This window comes from Acanthisitta chloris, unplaced genomic scaffold (assembly GCF_000695815.1).
Source record: "Acanthisitta chloris isolate BGI_N310 unplaced genomic scaffold, ASM69581v1 scaffold12104, whole genome shotgun sequence".
In the NCBI taxonomy this organism is placed as follows: Eukaryota; Metazoa; Chordata; class Aves; order Passeriformes; family Acanthisittidae; genus Acanthisitta; species Acanthisitta chloris.
Window position 1 is genome coordinate 1 of NW_008668800.1, and position 15581 is coordinate 15581.

At 47.7% G+C, this 15581-nt stretch overlaps 1 protein-coding gene across 1 annotated transcript in view; it reads right to left on the bottom strand.

The window, feature by feature from the left end:
• Nucleotides 1–31: 31 nt before the first annotated feature.
• The window catches only part of COPG1 (coatomer protein complex, subunit gamma 1), a gene marked incomplete at its 5' end in the record, with an annotated part of 17017 nt that continues 1467 nt past the window's right edge, over nucleotides 32–15581 (bottom strand). Inside the window, 21 exon segments of the mRNA XM_009073079.1 lie at nucleotides 32–222; nucleotides 225–317; nucleotides 922–1020; nucleotides 1916–2054; nucleotides 3475–3572; nucleotides 4555–4726; nucleotides 6382–6524; nucleotides 6857–6925; nucleotides 7317–7442; nucleotides 7556–7659; nucleotides 7986–8061; nucleotides 8431–8674; nucleotides 10046–10141; nucleotides 10606–10794; nucleotides 11550–11617; nucleotides 12392–12525; nucleotides 13144–13301; nucleotides 13453–13539; nucleotides 13872–13964; nucleotides 14117–14192; nucleotides 15055–15134. Coding sequence (XP_009071327.1) covers nucleotides 188–222; nucleotides 225–317; nucleotides 922–1020; nucleotides 1916–2054; nucleotides 3475–3572; nucleotides 4555–4726; nucleotides 6382–6524; nucleotides 6857–6925; nucleotides 7317–7442; nucleotides 7556–7659; nucleotides 7986–8061; nucleotides 8431–8674; nucleotides 10046–10141; nucleotides 10606–10794; nucleotides 11550–11617; nucleotides 12392–12525; nucleotides 13144–13301; nucleotides 13453–13539; nucleotides 13872–13964; nucleotides 14117–14192; nucleotides 15055–15134 — 2379 coding nt within the window.

A 15581-nucleotide genomic window follows, 5' to 3' on the forward strand; every position in this document is an offset into this window, starting at 1 on the left:
GTGCGGGGACAAAGCGCGGCCTAGCCAGAGCTTAAAAACATGGATATTTTATAGCCAGAGCCCCCAGTACAGCTGTACTGCAGAGAACACAAAAGCTGCTGTAGTGACCGTGGTGTCTATTCTGCTGCCGGAGAAAGAAGCGTTGCCTGCGGGGACGCGGAGTCGGGGCAGGCCTGGAAAGGGGCGTTTACCCGACCGAGGCCATGACGACATCACGGGGAGCTCCTCTCCGCTGCGGGCAGTGACCTGCATTGTCACCGTGTCGGTGAGGACCAGGCGAGACCTCACCAGGAGGTCATGACCACCCCGGAACACACCTGGAAAGGAGAGAGGGAGGGAGGGGTGAGCTTCCTGCAGGCTGCCCCTGCAAGGCTGAGAATCACACTGCGGCTTGGCATGGGCAGGTTTCCCACAGGTCGCTTGGCAATCCCAGCACTGGGCCAGGAAAGACCCTCGAGCAGCACTGTTCCCATTCATTGAACAAACCTGGGACTCCTGCTACTGTACAACCCATGAAATCAAAGTGTAAAGTAAACTCCATCTGAGAATAGCTCCAGCACTCCTCAGTGACTGCCAGTCACTCTTACAAGAGCTCTGGTACTCATCCATTTTGCTAGGATGTCTTTCCTGCCCCAGACTCACTCCAAGCTAGAATGCCACAGATCACGAAGACAGCAAATTCCACCCAGCTGAGCCTGGAGCTGATCCCAACATCCCCCGCTCTGCCACGGCACCCTCCCTGATCCCAGCACTAGCTGCTCTACACTGCAGAGACAGAAACCATGGCAGGAACAAGCCTCCAAATCCCACCCGGAGCGCAGTGGGCTCCATCAGAAACTCTTGCCCTGATTTTCAACAAGCAGCTCTGTGTGACCCCCCCAAAGAGCTGCTCCTCACTCAGAGACCCACCCCACAGCTCACCTGCCAGGTACAGTGTGTGAGAGTTCTTGTTATCTGGCACTTTATCCGACCGCTCACAGGGCTGCATCCCCAGGAACTTCACAATATTACTAACTGCCTCTGTTAGGAAAAGGAATAAAATGGGCTCCATGTCACAGGGGCACACAAAGGGCATCTAAAGGTGACGCAAGCCCTCCCTACATGTTAGGGTTTGTGTTCCTTGTCCTGAGGGACACACAGCATTGGTCAGAATCATGGTTTTGGAGGCCACCAGGGAGGCAAAGGCAACATAACCCACTGCCATGGCAGAGTTCTGTTATCTGATATAGCAAAGGTGCAACAGGAAGAGGGTGACTGAGTCAGACAAGAGTGGTAAGAGTGCAGGTGGCTGCACACTTACTGCACAGCTCTGACAGCCTGCCTGCTTCTCTGCAGAGATGCAGAAGGAAGGAGACATCTTACAGCAGACACAAGTCTTCAGGAGGAATCCAAGGGACTGTGCAAGGGAGCACAGAGATGGCTACAGGACAAGGACACCCGGCTAAGGCATCAAAAGGACTAAGTTTTTACAGGCTTCTCAGGAAAAACATGACTCTAAGAAGACATGGTGACAGAGAAGAGGGCTTACACCACCAGCCTGCCCACCAACCTCGTATCTTCTGCTCATTGCATTTTTTCTTACTGGTGTCAACAGTGGGAGCTCACAGCTGAACTATGGTCTGTCTGCTTAGGAAGGCAGAGCGTGAGAGCAAAGCAAGACATTCTCTTGCCTCCCACAACCCAGCCTGGTCTCCACTGGGCACAGAACACTCATTTGGGTTTGTTTTTTTGAAACCTGAACTAACTTGCTGTCACAGTAACTGTAGCTCCACATTTAACAGTTGCAGTGAATAGCTTCTGAAGGGTTTTGCCCCATTAGTTTTTCTGTGATAGATCTAAACTGAGTCAGCCTGTGCCTCCAGCCACTGGAGGAAATGGCAAGAGCTCTGCTAGGCTGACACACCTCCTTCCTTACCTTCAAGGGTTTTAATAGCAGACAAAGTAAAGGTCTCTTCCTTTTCAAACTCGTCACCCACTTCATCCCAGGCTGCTCCAAAGTTTGGCTTCAGAACTCGCTGGATGTGATCAGCCACTGTCACCTCCAGGTCTTCAAGCTAGTGGTAGAAGAGGTTCAAGTGAAACACAGTTGTTCTTAACCCTGTTCTCCTGAGACTGAACTTCAGATTGGATTTCCTGTGACACCAGGTGAATGCAGGAGACTGCCTCCACTTCCACTTCTGGTTTGCCTGAGCAAACACCACTTGCTTGAGCAACTGCTAGGCCTGAGAACAGCACCAGTCATGTCATCCAGGACTCCCAGAGCAGGTTCCCACTCTGAGCACAGCCCTGGCTCAGATCAAAGCACTGGACAAACGGCCAAAACAGGGAAAAACAAAAAGCTTAGAAATAGCTACTCGTGCTCAGGCAGATGCAGCATTTACTTCCCTGGAACACATATAAGTTTGTGTTTTGCCTTTCTGACTTATTGTTTTGTAAGCTGGTAAAGTACAGTGAGACACTGTCAGTCATTTCCTATCACCCAATGCTGGCACCAGGTTAGCTGAGCTGCTGCTGTGACTACACCTGTGTGAGGCAGTACCAGGCTTGTCCCTGCAGAGCACATATGGAAGGACAGGCAGTGCCAGAGCTGGCTGGACACCAGCGTGCATTCATTTCAGCCATCGCTGCAGGAAAGAGTCTCCTCATGATTCTAGTTGAAACACATGGAAGAGTTTGCTTAAAGATCACTCAAGTGCCTTGGTGACTGGTGGGAAACAGAGAGAGGGGTTAAACTTGCACATTCCATTGAGAAAACCCCTCCCCACTCCTTCTGGGAAGACAGTGACTCACGGCACAGCAGTGCTTCTAATCAGACTCACAGCAGTGACCAGCAACGCATAGAAAACAGTCTCTGGAGGTAACAGGGCAAGCTGAGGCTGTGTGCAACATCCCTTCCTCTCCAGAGTAGGCACCACCCTTGGAGAGCCAGTCTCAGTTTCTGACCAAGCATAAGTTCAGCTTTGCCTAGAAACAGCAAAACTGGGAAGAGAGGTGGTTCTGCAGCATTTGTGCTTTCAGCAAGTCTTGGTGCTGGGGAATGAAAAGCCCCAACTTCCCCAGAACAAGGATAGCAACCTCTCTGTACCAGATAAGGCTCTAGGCAATGAACTGTGCCACCACGGGAGCAACTCATGGAGAACAAAAGATGCCCAACAGCCCTCTGCCTCCACTGTGCCATTCCTTGAGCCCATAGGCCACAGTCAGCCAGACCTGGAGGATGCACCATGGCCTCCTAAAACATATGCACAGTCAGATGTCCACCTGGAGAGCAACAGGAGAATACTCCAAATGAGACAAAACAAGCTCTGCAAACCCGGGGACAGGCACCAGAAACAGCAAGAACTCCCTCTTCACATGATGCTGCCCACATCAGCATCAGTGGTCACATCACTGCTTGCAGGGATCTGAGCTCAGATCACAAACTCCCTCAAAACAACAGCAGTTTCCATGATCAGTACATGCTCAGCCTCTTACCACATACTCATCCTCGTAACCTTCGTCATCTGTCTCACCCGTGTTGGGATCACAGTCCTTGACAGTGAACTTCATCATGCAGCTGAAGGTGCAGGCCACTGGAGGTGGGGAGGCAAAGGCAAAGCTCACATTACCACCACATCTGCACTCCCCTGCAGCAGGAGGGGATGGGAGGTTTGGGGCTGCTGCGTTCTCCCCATCACTGTCAGCAGCACAGGCTTAGCCAGTGACCTAGTGAGGGCTCTCCAACAGTTTCTGTCTCTCAAGGACAAGGTATTTATTTGTAATATTAAGGCTAGCAAACAGGGATAAAGACAGGCTCAGGATGGTTGTACAAGACCATAATCCTCAGATCAAGTGCTATTACTGATGAACCTCATGTTGTGTCGAGAATACTGACTAAACATGTCCCACCAGTGTCTTGTGAAGAAGAGGCAAGATCCACATCTAGGTATCAGTTCACGTGTCTCTGAAATGAAACCACCTTGCACTGCAATGCTGCAGCTGACTGGGAGAGGAAGCAATGACTCACCCCTAGGAAGATGGGTACTGCTGAGTGAACAGCAGCAACACACAGGTGAGCAGTCCCAGAGCACAAACCAGGGAGACCAAAGCATGGGTAAGGCCTCATTCACATTCTGAACAGTGGCAAATGGGGATGTTCAGTTCAAGTAGACATCCCTAAAATTTTAGCAGTTTGTCTGAAATACCCCTTTGCTACTCAGCACATCTGGGCACTCACAGCACTTTATAAGTACTAGCCTCCCACATACTGACACAAAGATAGGCAGAAAGACATGCCAGGGTGCACAGGAGACAACTCAACAGAGAGCTGAATGCTCATCTGCCAGCTCTCACAGCCTGACTCGGCAGTGCTACAGCACAAGGGAACTAGGAGAGGAGAAGGGAGGCCTGACAGCCCCCAAACAGCAAAGAGAAGTCACGCTCAGCATCACTCAGGGCTGCACCCACACACAGGCTATAAATATCTGGCTAGGATGCAAGGTAGAATGTGTGGGGATGAACAATACAGTATGTTCATTGGGGAGATGTCAGGAAAACAGAGTGCAAACTGTTTACCTGCTGTCGGATCCTCTTCAGACAGTGCCACCAGTGTGTAGCAGGTCCCCGGCTGGTTGTACACCAGGGTTTTGGCAGGTACACAGCCAATGACCTCATAGCCCTCTGTTGGCTCCATCTGCACTGTGACATTCTCCAGGATCTGATCGTTCAGAGTGTTCGTGCAGTCAAACTAAACAGGGAAGGGGAAAGCAGCAATGGTTTGAGGCTGCTCACTATTCATCTAACAGCAGACTCAGCTTAGGCAGTGCAGGAGCACAGTGTCAAACAGTGAACGCCCACCTCTCTGTGCTTCAACAGTGCACCTCACTGTCAGCTGGCTAGTCACAGAGCGTTCTGACTAAAAACTACTCATTTAAATGCTCCAGCATGTGGAAGAATGGCTAGAAGAACAAGGACACATTGACATGAGAGAGTTATGCTAAGGCCTGACGCCATCTTACTAGGCCCGGCAAGCAAGGACACTGTGCCCTTGGAGCAGCAAGTCACAACAACAGGATATGGAGGATTAGGAAAAGAGAAAGCAAAATCAGCATAAGAAGGAACCAGGTGCTGATGTAACCCTCGAAGCTCGACCTATCAGAGCGTAACAAATTCTAAGTACTAACCAACAGGATAGCGACATTCGTGAATACTAACAAGAAATACATATAAAAGTTTAGCAAATCTAACAATAAACGAAGCTCTTTTATCAATCATATTGATTGTGTGAGTCTTCCCTCCGGGCCACGAGAAGCGAGCAGCGACACCAGCAAACTTTTCTTTTTTTTTTTTTTTTTTTAAACCACTTAAAATGAAGCAGCACACAACAATCCAACACCTGGCCTCTGCAATCCAGGCAGGAGCACAAATTCCTTGAGGCCAGGGGTGTGTCAGCTTCTGCCTGTTCAGTTCACCAGTTAGCATGGAACTTTTTCCTCCGATGTCCTGGATGGTCATTCCTGGGTTAAGTATTTTCTGTATGGAAATGCAAGTATTGTGTTGCCTACATTGTCCCTCTCGATGTTACAGGGATACAGTGCCCCACAGCAGATGGGAAGATGATCCTTTGCATGGCTCAAACTAGGAACAGCTTGAGCAAGTTTCAGCAAGCATAATGTTTCCAGCAAGTCTGAACTTGCTGATTAGACTTCGTTCCAACTGCAGTGCCAAGTCACTTAACCTCATACAATTGCATCTAGTAGATGGACAACAGAAACAAAGATCAAGCCCTGTGAGGGCTGTGTAAGCAGTTCTGAGCTTTAGAGGAAGGAGCTGGCTAAGGGCAAAAGCAGTGCTGCTCACAAACTAGCACAGGACTTGCTGTGCCTTGGACTCCCTGAAGCCCAGGCAAAGATGCTGGCACATCAATTCTTAACATCTCATGTGTAGCAGCAGGGCTGTACAGTCAAAGCCAAGAAAAAAAGCACCTGTGCTAAACAAAACCAAAATACAGGGGATAAAGAGCTCTCCCCCACCACATCCCTTTCTTGGCTATCCTTTTCAGCTTCTCAGATGTAGTAAGCTTCGCTCTTTCATGCCCAAACCCCATGCTTAGGGACTCTGAGGAAAGAACACAGCTCCTCTTGCCAACTGCTCACTGAGAACAGCCCCATCTAGTGCTTGTTGGATTTGACTGTACCTGTAAGCATTGTTCAGCCACACACACACTGCCTAATTAATTTTCTCTGGGGCTCTGCTGCCTTGGATAAGAGACAAAGGACTCCTCATTGCAGTGTTATGCTTTGAACACAGATATCCCTCAGATATTTCTTTCTAGTGGAGCTTTTAGCTGGTCAGATGCTTATTTTCCCATCATCTTCAGCACCACAGGCCATAGCTACCCACCTGGAACACCATGTGGTTGACAAATGTATGCTTGGTGCAGCGAACCACATACTCCGTCTCCAGCTCTGTCAGGGCGACGGGCTCTGGGGAAGACTTGAAGAGTGGGCCCAGTCCCCGAAACTCTGGGATGGCAGCCAGTTGCTCTGAAACGAAGGACACAAACAATTGCTTTCCTCAACCCTTTCCTCAAGGTGTTAGCAGTTTCAAAGCCCTCATTTCAGAAACTGCTGCAGCAAGGAACTATCCATCAAATAGCCACAAACATTCCCTAGGCAGAGTCATCCTTTGCCCACATCTGCTGCATGACAGAACGAACATGACTACAAGCACCACCACCCTCCAGGAGACAACAGCTGACCCACACATGTGACTCTCTCCAAGAAGATAAGAAAAAGCCAGAGGGGCTAAGGCAGGCTCAGCAAGGGATGGCTACAGTCTTACACATGGGCATAGGAGAGGCCTTGCAACAGTTTACCTTGGAATATTTCTTGCCGTGTTGCTGCCACCTTCTCTGGCTGTTTCACTACAGCAACAGGGACATTTTCTGCAAAAGAAAAAGAAAACAAACAAAAACAAACCCAAAAGATTTGAAGGTGAAGAGTAACAAGTAACTAAATCAGAAAACAGATTAATGTTTGGAGAAAGATTTGACTAAGCAAAGGAAGGGAGCTCATTTCTCATCTTTCTATAGACTAGACACCTGTATTTGGCTTCCTAAACACCTTTGGAACTGCAGCAGCTCCAATGAGGACTGCCAGCTCTTACTGTTATTAGCAGTTGGACTAAACTGAAATGCTAATGTGGGAGCAGCCAGATTTGCTGGCCTTAATCTTTACAGAAGATGTAATCCCACAAAATTCAAATAGGATGGAGCTCAGCAATTCCCAGCAAGCCCAATGCAGGGAATCACTAGCATCCAGGAGGCTGTTCCTCACCTGCTCTTTGCTCAACGATAGGAGCTGTTGCCAAAGGAACGGATTTCAAATCAAAAGGTTTCTCAGAGGGCTCCAGGGTATATTGATGCAGAGCCCTCTCCAGGCCAGGGATGGACACAGTCAAACCTGAAGACAGAAGGCACAGGTCACTGAAACCACAGAAAATGCCAGCTCTTTAGTTTAACTCTTGTTAAACCAGGAAAGAGGCGCAGGCTTGTTTTGAGGACTTCCTGCAGTACCATTCAGGATGTAGCCAGCATTGAGGGCTTTCTGCTTCTGCTCCAGAACATTCAGGTAGAAGGTGGCTCTGTCTCTCACTTCGTTGTCATCATCCATCACACACCTGAGAGGAAAGTGGAAAACTTTCTTCAGAGGCCACATGAGTGAATCCAGGTGACTAAATCACCTCACAGGGCCAGAAAGAACATGCCATAGGAAAGAACCAGCAATCTACTGGTAATTGTATTAGAGAAGCAATCTGCCACACGTGGTTTCTGTCCACTTTGTGGTACTGAATGCAGTGGTGATCCCATCACAGGATCCCAGGTACCCATTGCACCTTCTCAGATCCAAAGCTAGAAGAGACTAGACGTGTGGGGATGCTAACAAGCTCTCAAGCAAACATGGTTTTTCACACAGGATGTTGATAAACTCTGAGGTACAACTGACCTTTTCAGTAACACCAAGATACTGGGTAACATCTCCTCATTCTGGGCTCCAAACTTGGCTAGGGCACTTACAGCACCTGTAGAACAAATCATGAAAACAGAATTAGAAAGCAAAGAAATCAGCTGAAGTTTCCTCCATTTCCTGGCCTTGATCAAATGCCATGTCAGAGTGTACTAGTAAAGCATTGCTGTGACTAGAAAGAGGCAGATGTATTACAGCAAAGTGCCTGCAAACCTCTATCTAGTTTCAGAGCCAGTGCATATCCCTTCCCATTTCTCAGCTGCAAGCCACTTCTTCCATCAATACTACTGCAGGATCTTTGCTGTGTAGAAAGTTCTGCTCAGGCCTAGGGTGAATCACAAGCCTCAAAAGCAGAGATGTTCATACACTATAGTTCCTTGAAGATCTGTCACAGGGCAGACAGCTTTCCAGGTCAGTCTCTTACCTGCCCGGACTTCTTCATGCTCCAGAACAACCCTGTTGTAGATGAAGCGAATGTATTTGGAGGGGTTGTTGGTTTTGGGCCCTTCCTGCCCCAGCAGGTGGAGGATACGAGTGGCCAGCACAGTGAACTCGCAGTCCTCGATGAACTCACAGAGATGAGACAGGCCTGTCTCTTTGCTCTCTGAGTTCTCCTCAATGATGCTGATGATGCAGTCTACAATGGCTCGCTTGTACTCAAAGCCGCCCTAAGGAGCAAAAGGGAACTGCTCAGCTGGAAATCTCAAAGTGTTTCAGAGACTCTGAGCTAGCCAGACAGGACAGAATTTCCTTTGAAAAGGTCACTTGCACTCAGTGCTTTTAATCTATGTTCGAAATGAAAAGGGCAGTAATGCTGCCCCCACTTCTGACCCTCTTACACTCAGTGGGCCAGCTAATATTCAAGCTCTCTTACTAGCTCCCTTCAGAACAGCTGCAGTGAAGGAAAAAACAAGTCCTAAAGAGGGTAAAAGAACCCATCTGCCTGAAGGGTTTATATCTCCTTCAAAATCCTCTGCTGCTAGAATTAGTGCTTAAAAACAGCCATATGGGAGGAGAAAAAACTCAACCCTCTCCCCTTTACCACCACACATCTGAGGATGAATCACAAGAGAAATATATGAAGGATCATATCTGTCACAGCAGGATGCAGCAAATAGCCCCATTAGTGTGTGATGACAGGCAATCAATACCTCCCCAGGTACAGCCCATAACCTGACATGTCAGTAATGCTTGGTTATCTTCAGACATTATTTATCAGTGCCCTCAATACACACCAGGGAATTAAACTGCACACTATCCCCTGCCAATTACACGTACAGTGCTGGGCATTTGGATCTTTCTGGAGCTACTTTGGATTAAATAAGCTTTAAAACAGAATGGTTTGAAGTACAAAACCACATTCAAAATGATACCATCCACCCACAGAAAATCTGGGAAAGGAGAATGGTCCATTTTTCACAGGAGCAAAAAGAGATGCTCTGGTTTGTTCCCAGTCGAGAGGCTGTAATTGACAGAAAGTGATGTCAGAGTAAGCGGTGGTGCCAGCTGTGTTGCACACATGTTTGCTCATTTAGAAATGGCCTCAGCAAACCTCTGTAAAGCTGTCTTTCTGCAATTTATATCTGCCTGAATGCAGAGAATGGTTATAGGTACTTGTGATCCCTTCACTGCCACAGTACAGGCACCAGAACAAAAGTGGTCCCATGTCATCAATAAATAGGTTGTTATCGAATCTTTGTGTACAAGGCAAAACTTCTTGGGATTTGCTGTCAGAGTATAAAAGAAAACTGGTTCAAACGTGAAACACCCGTGGACTGACAACAGATCGGCTGGTGCCTGCATTTGCTTTGAGAGCTAATGAACCCCCAGAAAAAAAAAATCAAAGAATGAAAACCACATTTAAAATATGCCTTGCAGTAGGGTTATAACTGTTGTGCACAGCTGGCCGTTTCTGCAGTTAGACTGCAAACCTTCTAGAAAGAGGCTCTTCCTACAGCATTAGCAGTAAAAGCTTGACTTTCACAGGGGCCACTGTTCATGGAAACAAACAAAGACACAGAGTTGTCCTGCAAACTTACCTCTTCCCGAAGCATAGTGAAGAGGAAGTTCATGAGGACAGCGTGTTTGCGAGGGTACTTCTGACACAGCGCGTTGATGGCCTGAACCACTACCACCTGGAGGAAAAGGGGGTGAATAAAAAACAACTCTTTTTCACCAGGCAGGAAAAACTACCTGAATTCTGTCAATTTTGTGCTGGTCCCTAGCCTGGAAACTATATTTTGTCTTTATTTATGCAACAAATACAGTTTCAGGAGGTACAATCCTAGGAGATGGAGGAGACCGATCTTTATGCACTGGCCAGGCCCTAAAAAATGCTCACACCCACTGGAAAGAAGAAAGAGATCTGATTCTCAAAAAGCATCTCCCCAGAAGAGCATGTGACTTTGGAACTGGGTGCTGTACAATTGAGACATGGCTTAGGCAGATAGCCTCAAATTCTTTCCTTTCCCTGCAAGGATTCTGCAGCCCAGCTGCTAGAAGCAGCTCCATGCAGGTTTCAGAGTGCACACACACACATGGACAAAGACCAAGGGGTTTCTTCAGGAACTTGAGTGCCCCTCCTTCTCCATGTCCTTACTTTGAACTCATCTGAGATTTCTGACATGAAAGAGGAGATTTGCTTCATGAGCCTGTCAATGCTGCTTTCACTGCCGGTTTTCAGCAGTGTGGTGATGGCCAGGGTGGCTATGCTGCGGTTGGAGTCTGTCACAAGGTTCTCCAGGTCCAGGTTACAGGCAGTCACAGCAGATGGGTGCTTCATGGCCACCTAGAGCAGAGAAGGAAGAGTGGAAATCATTCAATAGATGCAAAAAGTCCAGCTGGCAAAACCCACCAAGTCTCTACAAACCCTCACATCTTCCTATAGAAATAAATGGTATAGACTGTACATGAGGCTGTCACAGACAAATAGCTAATCTGAGGCTAAGGTAACAAACTCTTGTTTCCTGCAGAATTGCACCTCTTGCTGGATAAGAAGCAGTAGTAATAAACAATCTTTTACTATTTTTAACTCTCTCATTCTTCTCTGTATAGTAAAAAAAGAAAGCTATGAATTCCCAAGAAAAATTCAGCCAGACTAGATGTGCAAAACAGCAATGTGGGTGGAAGCACAGCAGTTACCAGACACTGCCATTCCCTCTTTTTCTTTTTGCAGAGTCTTTAAGATGCAGGGAAAAGCTGGAGCAAAGACTGCCACGGAGCAGGCAAGAAGCAGCATCAAAGTTTAATCCCTGTTTTACAAGATGCTCCTTCACCACGGGAAGCTCAGAAGGGAAAGCAGTAACACTAAGACCCGTGACACTCTAAGAGACCTGTGAAAATTATTGTTTTGTGGTTTTTTCCCCTTCTGTAAAGTGTTCTTTGATGTTTTATTCCACCCAGAAAGCAAAGAAATGTAAGGCTGTGGCCCAGGATAAAGGTTATTCACACAAAATCACCACAATCTGACCCCCTTTTTCTGCTGCAGTCTGCACCTCCCTGAACAAGAGGCACTACTGGAGCTCCCAAGAGACTGGCTCCTACCTTGTTGAGGGTACGAACGGCTGCATATCTCAGTGCTGCTTTGGGGGAGCTGCAGAACAGCTGCAAAACTGCAAGGTGGGAAAAACAACAAAGGCAGATGTTTAGGCACTCTGTTATTGAGAAGCATTTCATACCTAAAGCAAGAGCTTCACTGAAGAGACAGCTGCAGGCACAAGGTAACTAGAAGCATGCTTAAGATGCAACTGGAATTTTCCAGCTTCCTCACTTCTTGTTGTCCCCTTTGCCACACATCCTTGCTGACAACCAGCTCTCGCCCACCTCTCTCTTTTTCCACAGTGCTGCCATCCTTCACTCCTCTTGAAAGCAAATTTCATCACCTTGTCATGTTTCTTATTAAGTCAATTTGAACTGCTATTCTTCATTTCATGCAAATCTTGCTCCCTTTCCAGGGCTGGCCCATAAAGGGCCCCTCCCTGTACAGAGAGGTGACATACAGCCTCCCTTCCTGTCCACAATCCCAGCTCAGCAGAACCTTTGAACTGGACTGAGATAGGAAGGCAGGACCCCAACACCTTGGCTTCTTGCACAGTTACACTTAGTCTAAATCAGGGACATTCACTAGTTAGAATTCAGTACTGTTTCACAGTAAAAAAAGAAACCCCTCCAGTAACCCACATTTGAACACATCAGGAAATACCTTTATACAGGAGCAAAGCTACTGACACACACCACAGGCTCTCAGCAGCAGCATAAAGCAACAAAGGGTACGTCAGCATAACAAGCCTGAAACTACACAAGGTCCTTGTTCGTTGGGGCGATCAGCAGGTGTCACCACTGCAGGCCCATAATTCCCTGGCCATGGCCATAAGCACCACATTTACCTGAGACAGCTGGAGCCAGTTCCTTGGCAGTGCAGTTAGGCAGGTTAACAATGGCAGATGCAGCCTCGTAGACCACCATCTCATGCTTGTTTCTCAGGCAGCTCTCGATGAAATCAAACAGAGGGCTATCGCGGCTAAGGGACAGAAACCCACGTGAATGAGTTAAAGCAAAGGTACTAACAGATAGGAAGATTTCAGCAGCAGAAATGGGCAGGTCTCATAGCCTGTGGAATGGTAAAGGCAGCCACAAACCCACTCTGTCTCCAGATTTTGAAGTGGTCATTATTCTGTACTTCCAGCGTGCTTGAAAGTCAGGCTGCCTTCTGAGAAGACACCCTCTGTCTTACAAGCTAAAGGGCATCTCCCCCAACCCTAACACACTGACAACTGACTGTACACACCACAACTCTTACCCACCAGGAAGCCATACTGCATACATGGTGGACAAAAAATTACAGAAGACAGAGAAGATTAAGTAGATCAAAGAACAGCTATGCAACAGTCCAGAGAAACAAGAAAGTATTCGATGTGCAAGCACACAGACAAGACTCACAGAAGCCATGCCAAAACAACCATGAAAGCATCCTGTGTTTTCTCTGCTCTCTTTTACCCAACAATACAATGGCAGAAGCTGCATGCTGCTCTTCAAAGACAGAAATAACTGCATTCGTGAGGTGGCAGGTGAGCCCGCAAGAGGAGGTGGAAGCAGGACCTGAGGAAATTCTTCCAGCAGGGCAAAGGAGCCCCCTCACCTGCCAGCCTCCTCCTCCAGCAGCTTGCTGGCTATTCGAATCATCATGCAGTAGGCAAACGGTGACTTGAGGCCATGGCGCGTGAACTTGCTGAGCATCTTGTTGACTGCCAGGCGATCGTTCTTCCGCACGTGGTAGAGCAAGCCCAGAGCATGATACTGTGCAAGGAAAGAGCATGTCACAAGCCCACAGTGTGTTCTCCGCCCTTTTGTCCCCTCTCTTGCCCAGAAGTGCCTGGCTGAGCTCTAGCAGTTTGCTCCACTCCCAGCTGCTGCTTGTTATTGCCCGTGTTGGCGTTGGTTTTCCTACCTGAACCATGATATTGTCACTGGAAGCTGCTTCCTGAGCCTCATTCACCCAGCGTTTTACCACATCATAACTGGTCTTCAGCAAGTGCTGGAGGGAGATGAAGCCACAAACAAGTGAGAGAAGGATGGAGGATGCTCTGTGAATCACAGCTTGTATTAAGAAGCAATAACCCTTTCCCATGAGGGTGCTGGTGACAGAAACTTCTACAAGAGCAAAGGATCAGCATGCAGAGACAAGGCCAAGACAGCTGTGGCCTCAAGAGGTCGATGATCTCTCACAAAGTCAGTGCCAGACCCTCGATTCACAAAGACAGGAACAGCAATAACAAAACCCTGAAACTCTCAAGATGTCCAATCCCACCACAGATTACTGTTTCCCACTTGATTGTCCCTTAGGCCCACGCTGCAGGGAGTACATACCAAGGAGGACACCAAAGCAGAGCTGGATACACTTGGTACTTTGTCAACAATCGCCTGCTTCATGTAGCGCTCAATGGCCTGCAACATGGTACTCTGCAAGGAGAGGGAAACAACAGCTGATATGGAAAAGTCCATAGGAGTGTGAAAGGGGAGATGCAAAGGCATGAAAAGCGAATGGAAGGTGGGATGGGGTGAAATAAGGAAAGGTGAAGGGCCTAGGGTTGGCCTGAGAGAAAAGTACTTACATCAGTGATTTGACAGAGTGCTCTCACAGCAGGGCCCCGGTAATTGTCATCCTTCCCAGTCATGTCTTTGGTTAAGCTGGAAAAACAGGAAGCTCTCAATACTGGACTCCTGAGCCAGCAGCCCTTAGGTCCATGGACAGCAGGCAGACAGCATGGCAGCTGAATGCCAAGCACACAACTGCAGGTCTCAGCCAAGTCCCGTTGGGATGGGAAGGCAGGAGGAACAGATGAGTACTCAGGTTCCAAGCCCACCAGCAAGCCCACCAAAGTGAGGCTGGAGCACACACATATACCCCTGAGGTATTCCCCTTCCTTACTGAAGGCTCATTTCTGCCCTTTCCCCAGTGTCCTGGTCAGTGTGACACCATCTCTGTGGGGACAGGAGCTCTTCACATCACAGCACCTGGGACTGGCTTCTGCCTCAGCCCTCAGCAGATCATATACCCTCAGGCTCCTGACTCCCCATGTGGCCTTTCAGGGGAATGATCAGCAATTCGGGAATGACTCACAGATGGAATTTTGTTCCCTGGTGAAGCCCTGGTGAAGTAAATCCTTGTCTACCTGTTGAAAGCCTTGGGATTTATGCCAGAAATCTTCAAAAAGGCTTCGAGGCATTCAGACAGGAGTTAAGGAAACAGCCTTTTGCAAAAGGGGATAAAACAGCAGTGCTGCCATATCATGTAACCAAAAGAGATAATCCAAAAACCCATGGGCATGGGATATGGGGACACAGCACATTTCTCATGCATCACCAGGAGTTCAGTGTCTGTATTTTAATTGCCTCTTTTAAAGGAAAATGTTTTTCTCACTAAAGGCATTCCCTATCATCACCCTGCTTAGGGACTACAGTTATCTCCAAGAGGTTGGACAGACAATACTGGAGGGCATGTCATTATGTTACTAACAAATATGTTAGTAAGGAAAGTGAAGTGACTGACCTGCTAGTAACAATGATCACATCTTCTGCAATAGAAGACATCTCTTTGATAGTCAGGTAACACATCCTGCGAAGAGTTGGCTGATAAGGAAAGAGGGAAGACATATCAGCCAAGGGGGCCCTGGATAGGAAGGGATCTCAGTTTTCTCTGCTTTCATGATTTTATTGTGAAGATCACAAGAACATGATACCTTCAGAGAACCCTGGTGCCTGAGTGTAAAAGATGTATAAAACCCATATCAATTAACAAAACACCTCTTCCAAATCCCTCAGTCTCAGGCTGAAGCCATAGAGATACCAGATTTAGCTGGATCTACAATTTCATCTTCCACTTGTCATTCACATGAACAAGGCTTGAAATCAGTAGCTGAAGGCAAGAAAGCAAACAATTTATATTCCTGAGTCTGAGGATTTCTATACTGATCTCATTATTTTAATGCCTTCTGGTTTGGGGACAACTAGTTACAGTACTACTGCTGTGGGTAGGCACTAATTCCCAGCCTCCTCCAGGACACACAATCATGGACT